Raw genomic sequence first — 13,029 nt, forward strand, 5'->3', positions numbered from 1 at the left:
GCTCTGTTACCAACCTACCTAAAAGTGATGTTAGTTAGCGACCTACCTACATGTTAGCTCTGTTACCAACCCACCTAAAAGTGATGTTAGTTAGCGACCTACCTACACGTTAGCTCTGTTACCAACCCACCTAAAAGTGATGTTAGTTAGCGACCTACCTACACGTTAGCTCTGTTACCAACCTACCTAAAAGTGATGTTAGTTAGCGACCTCACTACATGTTACCAACCCACCTAAAAGTGATGTTAGTTAGCAACCTCGCGACATGTTAGCTCTGTTACCAACTCCCCTAAAGTGGTTAGTTAGCGACCTACCTACATGTTAGCTCTGTTTCCAACCCACCTAAAAGTGATGTTAGTTAGCAACCTACCAACACGTTAGCTCTGTTTCCAACCCACCTAAAAGTGATGTTAGTTAGCGACCTAGCAACACGTTAGCTCTGTTACCAACCCACCTAAAAGTGATGTTAGTTAGCGACCTAGCAACACGTTAGCTCTGTTACCAACCCACCTAAAAGTGAAGCGAAGATAACGAAGCGGTTGGGGTTGAGGTCCAGTTGTTTGGCCACTTCATGCATCAGGTACTGGGAGGTGGTCAGGCTCTTCCCGTTGCGACTCAGCTTCAGGGCGTGGGCAGAGAAGTAGTAGGGGATGTTACACAGCGCGTAGTCCGAGTCGTACGCCACCAGGCCGTGGAACCCGTTCTCCCTGCACAGAGATATCACCTCCAAGTGATGATCCTCGATACTCTGGACAACCTGGAAACACACACACACATATTATACTGTTACTAACACCACACACTAACCCAAACCATGCATAGCGATAGCACCTCCAAGTGATGATCCTCGATACTCTGGACTACCTCACAACACTCACAGGCAGCCCAGTTAAAATTAGAGACAGCCTAAACACAATACTAATATACAGTGGGGAGAACAAGTATTTGATACACTGCCGATTTTGCAGGTTTTCCTACTTACAAAGCATGTACAGGTCTGTAATTTGTATCATAGGTACACTTCAACTGTGAGAGACGGAATCTAAAACAAAAATCCAGAAAATCACAGTGTATGATTTTTAAGTAATTAATTTGCATTTTATTGCATGACATAAGTATTTGATCACCTACCAACCAGTAAGAATTCCAGCTCTCACAGACCTGTTAGTTTTTCTTTAAGAAGTCCTCCTGTTCTCCACTCATTACCTGTATTAACTGCACCTGTTTGAACTCGTTACCTGTATAAAAGACACCTGTCCACACACTCAATCAAACAGACTCCAACCTCTCCACAATAGCCAAGACCAGAGAGCTGTGTAAGGACATCAGGGATAAAATTGTAGACCTGCACAAGGCTGGGATGGGCTACAGGACAATAGGCAAGCAGCTTGGTGAGAAGGCAACAACTGTTGGCGCAATTATTAGAAAATGGAAGAAGTTCAAGATGACGGTCAATCACCCTTGGTCTGGGGCTCCATGCAAGATCTCACCTCGTGGGGCATCAATGATCATGAGGAAGGTGAGGGATCAGCCCAGAACTACACGGCAGGACCTGGTCAATGACCTGAAGAGAGCTGGGACCACAGTCTCAAAGAAAACCATTAGTAACACACTACGCCGTCATGGATTAAAATCCTGCAGAGCACGCATGGTCCCCCTGCTCAAGCCAGCGCATGTCCAGGCCCGTCTGAAGTTTGTCAATGACCATCTGGATGATCCAGAGGAGGAATGGAAGAAGGTCATGTGGTCTGATGAGACAAAAATAGAGCTTTTTGGTCTAAACTCCACTCGCCGTGTTTGGAGGAAGAAGAAGGATGAGTACAACCCCAAGAACACCATCCCAACCGTGAAGCATGGAGGTGGAAACATCATTCTTTGGGGATGCTTTTCTGCAACGGGGACAGGACTACTGCACCGTATTGAGGGGAGGATGGATGGGGCCATGTATCGCGAGATCTTGGCCAACAACCTCTTTCCCTCAGTAAGAGCATTGAAGATGGGTCGTGGCTGGGTCTTCCAGCATGTCAACGACCTGAAACACACAGCCAGAGCAACTAAGGAGTGGCTTCGTAAGAAGCATCTCAAGGTCCTGGAGTGGCCTAGCCAGTCTCCAGACCTGAACCCAATAGAAAATCTGTGGAGGGAGCTAAAAGTCCGTATTGCCCAGCGACAGCCCCGAAACCTGAAGGATCTGGAGAAGGTCTGTATGGAGGAGTGGGCCAAAATCAATGCTGCAGTGTGTGCAAACCTGGTCAAGAACTACAGGAAACGTATGATCTCTGTAATTGCAAACAAAGGTTTCTGTACCAAATATTAAGTTCTGCTTTTCTGATGTATCAAATACTTATGTCATGCAATAAAATGCAAATTAATTACTTAAAAATAATACAATGTGATTTTCTGGATTTTTGTTTTAGATTCCGTCTCTCACAGTTGAAGTGTACCTATGATAAAAATTACAGACCTCTACATGCTTTGTAAGTAGGAAAACCTGCAAAATCAGCAGTGTATCAAATACTTGTTCTCCCCACTGTATAATAGCATATGCCATATAGCAGACGGCTTTATCCAAAGCGACTCGCATCAGGCTATATCCATGAACGATGGTCCGATTACAATCGTGCATTCATTTTACATGTATCATGAAGTTGCAAGCGATATGCTCTACCACTACTACAGAGGACCAATTACTGACATAGTACAATCAGTAGTCTGGATAGAGCGAGGAACGTTCAGGCAGGATGACTGCCGCAGCCCAGTGATATAGGCTATAGTGCGTCAGCAAGTCATTATAATACTTGTCAGTGTAGTGAATTATATCCAACGAGCGATGGTACGATTACAGTGTGGATCCTGGAATACCGTGCCAACATCAACAGTTACACTGGCCATGATGCAGAGACATGTCCCTGTATTCATAAAAACAGATTGTGGTCTGGTGATTCTCATCGAAATCACTGTAGAATATGTGGGGCAGACCGTTATTTCTCCTCCACCAAACTTAACAGTTGGCACTATGCATTGGCATCCGACAAACCCAGATTTGTCCACCGGGACTGCCAGATGGTGAAGCGTGATTCATCACTCCAGAGAACGCTTTTCCACTGCTCCAGAGTCCAATGGCGGCGAGCTTTACACCCCTCCAGCCGACGCTTGGTGATCTGAGGCTGCTCGGCCATGGAAACCCATTTCTTGAAGCTCCCAACGAACAGTTCTTGTGCTGACGTTGCTTCCAGAGGCAGTTTGGAACTCGGTAGTGAATGTTACAACCGAGAACAGACAATTTGTACACACTCCGCGGTCCCATTCTGTGAGCTTGTGTGGTCTACCACTTCACGGCTGAACCGTTGTTGCTCCTAGACGTTCCCACTTCACAGTAAAAGCACTTACAGTTGACCGGGGCAGCTCTGGAAGGGCAGAAACTTGAAGAACTTACTTGTTGGAAAGGTGGCATCCTATGAAGGTGCCACTTTGAAAGTCACTGAGCTCTCCAGTAAGGCCATTATACTGCCAATGTTTGTCTATGGAGATTGCATGGCAGTGCGCTCGATTTTAAACACCTGTTAGCAACGGGTGTGGCTGAAATTGCCAAATCCACTCATTTGAAGGGGTGTCCATACTTTTGTATGTGTGTGTGTGTGTGTGTGTGTATATACACACTCCCGTACAAAAGTGTGGGGTCACTTAGAAATGTCCTTGTTTTTGAAAGAAAATCTCATTTTTGGTCCATTAAAATAACATAAAATTGAACAGAAATACAATGTAGACATTGTTAATGTTGTAAATGACTATTGTGGCTGGAAACGGCTGATTTTTAATGGAATATCTACATAGGTGTACAGAGGCCCATTATCAGCAACCATCACTCCTGTGTTCCAATGGCACGTTGTGTTAGCTAATCCAAGTTTATCATTTCAAAAGGTTAATTGATCTTTAGAAAACCCTTTTCCAGTTATGTTAGCACAGCTGAAAACTGTTGTTCTGATTAAAGAAGCAATACAACTGGCCTTCTTCAGACTAGTTGAGTATCTGGAGCATCAGCATTTGTGGGTTCGATTACAGGCTGAAAATGGCCAGAAACAAAGTACTTTCTTCTGAAACTCGTCAGTCTATTCTTGTTCTGAGAAATGAAGGCTATTCCATGTGAGAAATTGCCAAGAAACTGAAGATCTTGTACAACGCTGTGTACTACTCCCTTCACAGAACAGCACAAACGGTCTCTAACAAGAATAGAAAGAGGAGTGGGAGGCCCCGGTACACAAGAGGACAAGTACATTAGAGTGTCTAGTTTGAGAAACAGACGCCTCAAGTCCTCAACTGGCAGCTTCATTAAATAGTACCGGCAAAACACCAGTCTCAACGTCAACAGTGAAGAGGCGACTCCCGGATGCTGGCCTTCTAGGCAGAGTTGCAAAGAAAAAGCCATATCTCAGACTGGCCAATAAAAAGAAAAGATTAAGATGGGCAAAAGAACACAGACACTGGACAGAGGAAGATTGGCAAAAAGTGTTATGGACAGACAAATCTAAGTTTGAGGTGTTCTGATCAGAAAGAGGAACAATCGTGAGACGCAGAAAAAATGTAAAGATGCTGGAGTGCTTGACACCATCTGTCATCATGGTGGAGGCAATGTGATGGTCTGGGGGTGCTTTGTGGTTGACGCCATCTGTCAAGCATGGTGGAGGTAATGTGATGGTCTGGGGGTGCTTTGGTGGTTGATGCCATCTGTCAAGCATGGTGGAGGTAATGTGATGGTCTGGTGGTGCTTTGGTGGTTGATGCCATCTGTCAAGCATGGTGGAGGTAATGTGATGGTCTGGTGGTGCTTTGGTGGTTGATGCCATCTGTCAAGCATGGTGGAGGTAATGTGATGGTCTGGGGGTGCTTTGGTGGTTGACGCCATCTGTCAAGCATGGTGGAGGCAATGTGATGGTCTGGGGGGGCTTTGGTGGTGGTAAAGTGGGAGATTTGTACAGGGTAAAAGGGATCTTGAAGAAGGAAGGCTATCACTCCATTATGCAACACCATGTCGTACCCTGTGGACTGCGCTTAATTGGAGCCAATTTCCTCCTACAACAGGACAATGACCCAAAGCACAGCTCCAAACTATTGAAGAACTATTGAACCTTGATGAAAGCAAAGTTTAAAGGACACAATTATTTCACTTAAAAATCATTATTTATAACCTTGTCAACATCTTGACTATATTTCCTAATCATTTTGCAACTCATTTCATGTATGTTTTCAAGGAAAACAAAGATATTTCTAAGTGACACCAAACTTTTGAACGGTAGTGTATACATACATACATACAGTACCAGTCAAAAGTTTGGACAAACCTACTCATTCAAGGGTTTTTATTTAATTTAATTTTAATTTAATTTTTACTACTTTCTACATTGTAGAATAATAGTGAAGATATCCAAACTATTAAATAACACATATGGAATCATGCAGTAACCAATAAAGTGTTAAACAAATCAAAATATATTTGAGATTTGAGATTCTTCATCAACGCTTTGCCTTGATGACAGCTTTGAAGGAGAACCAGTTTGGATTCAATTTTTGTATGACTGAAGCCTTTAGTGAGGGTCTAATGCTTTATTATTTAATCATTTCTGCCCTCCAAATGTATATTCATTATATAAATATGCCTGTTTAATTTTGTCTGACTTGCCGTTCCCAAAGAAAGGGGAATATTGTTAGCTCGTATAATACATTTAAAAAACAAGTAGTTTGTTGTAGGCAGGGTCATAAGTAAATAGGTGACCTGGGATATGACTAAAGAATTAATCAGGTTTATTTTTTTCACAGAGAGACAGGTGTTGACCTTTCCATGGTCGCAAAATCTTATCTAATTTGGCTAACTTTCTATAAAAATGTATTGTAGTGAGATCATTTCTTTCTTTCGGGATATGAATACCGAATATGGCCACTTCACCGTCAGACCATTTTATTGGTAGACTACAGAGTAATGTAAAAGTTTTTTTTTTTTTTTAGAGATCCAATACATAATATTTCAAAGAAAACATGAATCGTCAGCGTACAATGACACTTTTGTTTTTAAGCCCTGGATTTCTAATCCCTTGATATTGTTGAATCTGATTTTAATAGCTAATATATCGATGGCCATAATAAATAAATATGCCGATAAAGGACAGCCTTGTTTTACTCCTCTTGAAAATACAATACTTTCTGAGATGAAGCCATTATTTACTATTTTACACCTAGGGTAAAATAGTAAAATAGTAAAATACTTAGTAGTTGCCAAAGGTCCGGAGCATGTCTTTAACCATTCAAATGTTGGTTTGGTTATTTCTGTTTGTAAAATGTTTCAACATTATTTTTCTATTTTTTTCATCTTTCTGATCATCTTTCTGATGATCTCCAACGTATCGTCCGTGTAAAAAACCTGTGTACATAACTTTAACCCATTGTATCTAAGATTCTCCGAAATTAAAATAGTCCAGGCATTTACATATAAACTTCAGTCGTACTTTATCAAAAGCCTTTTCAAAGTCATCTTTCTATTATTTCTAGTACTTGTCTTCTACAGTGGGGCAAAAAAGTATTTAGTCAGCCACCAATCGTGTTAGTTCTCCCACTTAAAAAGATGAGAGAGGCCTGTAATTTTCATCATAGGTACACTTCAACTATGACAGACAAAATGAGAAAAAGAATTCCAGAAAATCACATTGTAGGATGTTTTATGAATTTATTTGCAAATTATGGTGGAAAATAAGTATTTGGTCAATAACAAAAGTTTCTCAATACTTTGTTATATACCCTTTGTTGGCCACAATTGGTGGCTGACTAAATACTTTTTGCCCCCCTGTATGATCTCCAACGTATCGTCCGTGTAAAAAACCTGTGTGATTAGGATGAATAACATACGACAATACCTTTTCAATTCTATGCGCTATGCATTTTGCAAGGATTTTGGCATCACAACACTGAAGTTTAAGGAGTCTCCAGTTTTTTTTTAGGTGGACTGGATCTTTATATTTACCACCTGGGTCCTGTTTCAGTACTAATGAAATCAGACCTTCTTGCTGAGTATCTGTTAGTCTTCCATTTTTATAGGATTGGTTAAAACATGTTAATAACGGACCTTTGAGTACATAGAAAATATTTGATATAGCTCAACTGGTATGCCATGGACTTGAAGGCTTTAATTGCATCTAGAAGTTCCTCCTCTGTAATTAGGCCTTCACATGAGTCTTTCTGTACACAGCTGTTAATAGAATAAAATCCTGACAATGAACTTCAGTTAGTGGAAATAAAGGAGACTGAAATTAAAACATAATTAACGTACTTTGCTTCCCCTTTCAAATATCGTTTAGTGAATTATGGATGATGCTGTCATTTATAACAAGTTCCTGTAAATTATTTTTTGTTGAAGTTTTTTTATTTTTATAATTTGGTGCATTTTTCCCCATATTCCATCCAGTTTGCTATATTTGGCCTTCATAATACTGTAGTCTGGCTCTAATACAGCAAGGCCTTCATAATACTGTAGTCTGGCTCTTTAATACAGCAAGGCCTTCATAATACTGTAGTCTGGCTCTTTAATACAGCAAGGCCTTCATAATACTGTAGTCTGGCTCTTTAATACAGCAAGGCCTTCATAGTACTGTAGTCTGGCTCTTTAATACAGCATGGCCTTCATAATACTGTAGTCTGGCTCTTTAATACAGCAAGGCCTTCATAATACTGTAGTCTGGCTCTTTAATACAGCAAGGCCTTCATAGTACTGTAGTCTGGCTCTTTAATACAGCATGGCCTTCATAATACTATTGTAAAGTGGTTGTTCCACTGGATATCATAAGGTGAATGCACCAATTTGTAAGTCGCTCTGGATAAGAGCGTCTGCTAAATGACTTAAATGTAAATAATACTATAGTCTGGCTCTTTAATACAGCAAGGCCTTCATAATACTGTAGTCTGGCTCTTTAATACAGCAAGGCCTTCATAATACTGTAGTCTGGCTCTTTAATACAGCATGGCCTTCATAATACTGTAGTCTGGCTCTTTAATACAGCAAGGCCTTCATAATACTGTAGTCTGGCTCTTTAATACAGCAAGGCCTTCATAATACTGTAGTCTGGCTCTTTAATACAGCAAGGCCTTCATAATACTGTAGTCTGGCTCTTTAATACAGCAAGGCCTTCATAATACTGTAGTCTGCTCTTTAATACAGCATGGCCTTCATAATACTGTAGTCTGGCTCTTTAATACAGCAAGGCCTTCATAATACTGTAGTCTGGCTCTTTAATACAGCAAGGCCTTCATAATACTGTAGTCTGGCTCTTTAATACAGCAAGGCCTTCATAATACTGTAGTCTGGCTCTTTAATACAGCAAGGCCTTCATAATACTGTAGTCTGGCTCTTTAATACAGCAAGGCCTTCATAATACTGTAGTCTGGCTCTTTAATACAGCAAGGCCTTCATAATACTGTAGTCTGGCTCTTCGCTACAGCAAGAGAGAGAGACAGAGTGGGAGGGAGAGAGAGGCAGAGTGGGAGGGAGGTACGCTGAGAGGCAGCGAGGGAGGTACGCTGAGAGGCAGGGAGGGAGGTACGCTGAGAGGCAGGGAGGGAGGTACGCTGAGAGGCAGGGAGGGAGGTACGCTGAGAGGCAGGGAGGGAGGGAGGGAGGGAGGTAAACTGAGAGGGAGGGAGGGAGGTAAACAGAGGCAGGGAGGGAGGTACACTGAGAGGCAGGGAGGGAGGTACACTGAGAGGCAGGGAGGGAGGTAATCTGAGAGGCAGGGAGGGAGGTACACTGAGAGGCAGGGAGGGAGGTACACTGAGAGGCAGGGAGGGAGGTAATCTGAGAGGCAGGGAGGGAGGTAAACTGAGAGGCGGGGAGGGAGGTAAACTGAGAGGCGGGGAGGGAGGTAAACAGAGGTAGGGAGGGAGAGAGGTAAACTGAGAGGTAGGGAGGGAGAGAGGTAAACTGAGAGGTAGGGAGGGAGGGAGGTAAACTGAGAGGCAGGGAGGGAGGTAAACTGAGAGGCAGGGAGGGAGGTAAACTGAGAGGTAGGGAGGGAGGTAGGGAGAGAGGTAAACTGAGAGGTAGGGAGGGAGGTAGACAGAGGCGGGGAGGGAGGTAAACAGAGGTAGGGAGGTAGGGAGGGAGGTAATCTGAGAGGGAGGGAGGGAGGTAGACTGAGAGGCAGGGAGGGAGGGAAACTGAGAGGCAGGGAGGGAGGTAAACTGAGAGGCAGGGAGGGAGGGAGGTAAACTGAGAGGCAGAGTGGGAGAGAGGTAAACTGAGAGGGAGGGAGGGAGGGAGGGAGGGAGGGAGGTAGACTGAGAGGCAGGGAGGGAGGTAAACTGAGAGGCAGGGAGGGAGGTAATCTGAGAGGCAGGGAGGGAGGTAGACTGAGAGGCAGGGAGGGAGGTAGACTGAGAGGTAGGGAGGGAGGTATGCTGAGAGGTAGGGAGGTAGGGAGGGAGGTAAACTGAGAGGCAGAGTGGGAGAGAGGTAAATGGAGAGGTAGGGAGGGAGGTAGACTGAGAGGCAGGGAGGGAGGTAAACTGAGAGGCAGGGAGGGAGGTAAACTGAGAGGCATGGAGGGAGGTAAGCTGACAGGCAGGGAGGGAGGTAAACTGAGAGGTAGGGAGGGAGGGAGGGAGGTAAGCTGGGAGGGAGGTAAACAGAGGCAGGGAGGGAGGTAATCTGAGAGGCATGTAATCTGAGAGGCAGGGAGGGAGGTAATCTGAGAGGCAGGGAGGGAGGTAAACTGACAGGCAGGGAGGGAGGTAAACTGAGAGGTAGGGAGGGAGGGAGGTAATCTGAGAGGTAGGGAGGGAGGTAAACAGAGGCAGGGAGGGAGGTAAACTGAGAGGCAGGGAGGGAGGTAAACTGAGAGGCAGGCAGGGAGGTAATCTGAGAGGCAGGCAGGGAGGTAATCTGAGAGGCAGGCAGGGAGGTAAACTGAGAGGCAGGGAGGGAGGTAAACTGAGAGGCAGGGAGGGAGGTAAACTGAGAGGCAGGGGGGGAGGTAAGAGAGACAGTGAAGGAGGTAAACTGAGAGGCAGGGAGGGAGGTAAGAGAGGCAGTGAGGGAGGTAAACAGAGAGGTAGGGAGGGAGGTAGACTGAGAGGCAGGGAGGGAGGTAAACTGAGAGGCAGGGAGGGAGGTAAACTGAGAGGCATGGAGGGAGGTAAGCTGACAGGCAGGGAGGGAGGTAAACTGAGAGGTAGGGATGGAGGGAGGTAAGCTGAGAGGTAGGGAGGGAGGTAAACAGAGGCAGGGAGGGAGGTAAACTGAGAGGCAGGGAGGGAGGTAATCTGAGAGGCATGTAATCTGAGAGGCAGGGAGGGAGGTAAACTGACAGGCAGGGAGGGAGGTACACTGAGAGGTAGGGAGGGAGGGAGGTAAGCTGAGAGGTAGGGAGGGAGGTAAACAGAGGCAGGGAGGGAGGTAAACTGAGAGGCAGGGAGGGAGGTAATCTGAGAGGCATGTAATCTGAGAGGCAGGGAGGGAGGTAATCTGAGAGGCAGGCAGGGAGGTAATCTGAGAGGCAGGGAGGGAGGTAAACTGAGAGGCAGGGAGGGAGGTAATCAGAGGCAGGGAGGGAGGTAAACAGAGGCAGGCAGGGAGGTAATCTGAGAGGCAGGGAGGGAGGTAAACTGAGAGGCAGGCAGGGAGGTAATCTGAGAGGCAGGGAGGGAGGTAAACTGAGAGGCAGGGAGGGAGGTAAACTGAGAGGCAGGGGGGGAGGGAAGAGAGACAGTGAGGGAGGGAAGAGAGACAGTGAGGGAGGTAAACTGAGAGGCAGGGAGGGAGGTAAGAGAGGCAGTGAGGGAGATAAACTGAGAGGGAGGGAGGGAAGGAAGGAAGCTGAGAAGAAGGTAGGGTGAGAGGAAGGGCCCTAGGGTTGGACCAGCAGGACTGTAGGCTGGGAATAGATTCTGGAGCCCTCCCAGCAGAACGAATGGTGTCATCCCAGGGACGGACAGCCAATCGCAGGGCCAGCCTCTAAGCGACAGCCAATAGCCACTTAGGGCTGATTCCAGACAGCCTATAGAAGCGCTGAAACACTCAAACACTGAACAGGATACCAGTAAAACTTTGTTATGACTGTCTCACCTAACACATACAATTTATTGTCTAGATGGACTGTCTCACCTAACACATACAATGTATTGTCTAGATGGACTGTCTCACATAACACATACAATGTATTGTCTAGATGGCATGTTTCGTCTAGGATTTTGGGGGGAGTGATTGTTGGTTTCTGGATGAGACATTGCACAAAACTATAGTATATTTGTTGGGTTGTTTGGAGCACAACATGTGATGATATGTTTAGTGTCGTAGTGAGTTCCTGTGCTTTCATTGCACTTACACTGACTGACCAGGATACAATACACATACTTCTCTGTACAGCCCTCCTTGACTAAGAACTAAATGACTGAGAAATATATAGACTGCAACAAAAACACATGTATATTGTATCTAGTTGTTCTACTAATTGGATACCTCCTTGAGTGTCTACTGCGATTTTTATGAATGTGACATTTTAATTCCTGCAGTTTAAGTTAGGTCAAGTCATGTGCAAAATGTCGATCTGACCTTGCATGAACTTTGGGTAAATCCACAGATTGCAATGTTAAACATTGTTTTTGTGTCGAGTAAATGTATTATAGGAAGGCCCGGCCTTATCCAAGTTCTGACTTGATAGGCTACTCGTTTTGCGCTTGCCTGGTCAACATGGCTAACTGTTAGTAGCCTGTACGCGATCCATCACAGTTATCCAAGTTACGAAAAGGTTCGCTAGATCTAGACTCGTCTAAGTATCTGCTAGTTGTTGACAGCTCGCTAGCTAACAAGATAGCCAGAACACTAGCTTGCTATATAGCAAGCTAAACTAGCCAGCCAGTTATATTTGGAGGAAAAGCACCGAGCGGCCGGCTAGCTAACTTACCCCAATGTGGAACCTGATTAGGGCCAGCCGGATGCAATGGACCATGCACACTGGGGGAAGAAACCAGACCTTCGGTGGAGGGGTCCCCTTATTCTGGATATGGCTGACAATCTGCTGCGCTGTCTGTCTCTCGTTCACCTGTCGTTTGACCCACTCGTGAAGACGGCCTTTCTCCATGGCGCCATTGAAGCACACCAGTAGCTCAATGTTGCCGTTGAAGCAGGCCTTGGCGAGGGCAGCCAGGTACCCAAGCATGTGGTTCCACTGCCCGCCGCTTACCCAGTCGGTGTAGAAACCCCCGTAGAGCCGGTGGAGGCAGTTCTCCGCGTCAACCAGCAGCCGTAGCGGGCTCTGAGGTGGTCTCTGCCTGCCTCCTCCGACCAGACTGCCCCGGGCTAGCTTCTGGAGCTCCACCGGTACCACGGCAGTAGGGCAGTGCTTTTCTATGTATTCTTGGAAACCTTGAACACCCATGATGACTGTCTTTAAAAAAAGCGATTGCAACCAAAAACTGTTTAAAAACCGAGTAAAATAGCTCAGTAAAACTGGAGGAAAGGTGGGGGGTTCCAAGTTGCTTGCTAGCTTCTCTCCCCGTAACAGTGCAAACCAATTGTATGTCTAGTGCAGTTGTTGCAATGGTTGAATCCAAAATAAATTACATCGGGTTGCTACTGATACATGAACTGTTTTTGGTGATTTATTTTTTGGTTCATGGTTAGCCGCCACCATGTGCCTTCTCACAGAGCCATATCTGTGGATGTGTGGCGGAGAAAGAAGCACAGTGACGCACCGACACGTACCGCCGTGCCCCGGAGAGAGGAGGAGTCCGTGGGTATGAATGACAGACAACCTGTTGTTTCCAGCCATTCAAATGAAAGCAGGGGGGAGGCAAAGGAATGGTTTTCATGCCAAATCCTTTAAATATGGGATACATGACAACTGCACACAGAGCCAACATGGTGAGAAATAGGTTCTGTAGAGTATGCCCCAACTCACGAAGGATACAGTGTTCTGGTCTATTCATGTCAACCAGGTATGGGGCAGGCAGGCAATCTCTCTCCAAAAGCTGTTTATTGTTGATGGACCCAGTA

General features: G+C 45.3%; 1 protein-coding gene across 1 annotated transcript in view; it reads right to left on the reverse strand.

Moving 5' to 3' along the window:
- Positions 1–12,727, reverse strand: part of LOC139536435 (constitutive coactivator of PPAR-gamma-like protein 1 homolog) — a 113,895-nt gene extending 101,168 nt beyond the window's left edge. Inside the window, exons 1-2 of the mRNA XM_071336969.1 lie at positions 11,939–12,727; positions 511–757 (exon numbers count right to left, since the gene is read on the reverse strand). Of these exons, the coding sequence (XP_071193070.1) occupies positions 511–757; positions 11,939–12,412 (721 nt within the window). The 5' untranslated portion in view covers positions 12,413–12,727. The remainder of the gene's footprint in view (positions 1–510; positions 758–11,938) is intronic.
- Between the last annotated feature and the right edge of the window lie 302 nt (positions 12,728–13,029).

The sequence above is a fragment of the Salvelinus alpinus genome, chromosome 12, assembly GCF_045679555.1.
Source record: "Salvelinus alpinus chromosome 12, SLU_Salpinus.1, whole genome shotgun sequence".
NCBI classification, from domain to species: domain Eukaryota; kingdom Metazoa; phylum Chordata; class Actinopteri; order Salmoniformes; family Salmonidae; genus Salvelinus; species Salvelinus alpinus.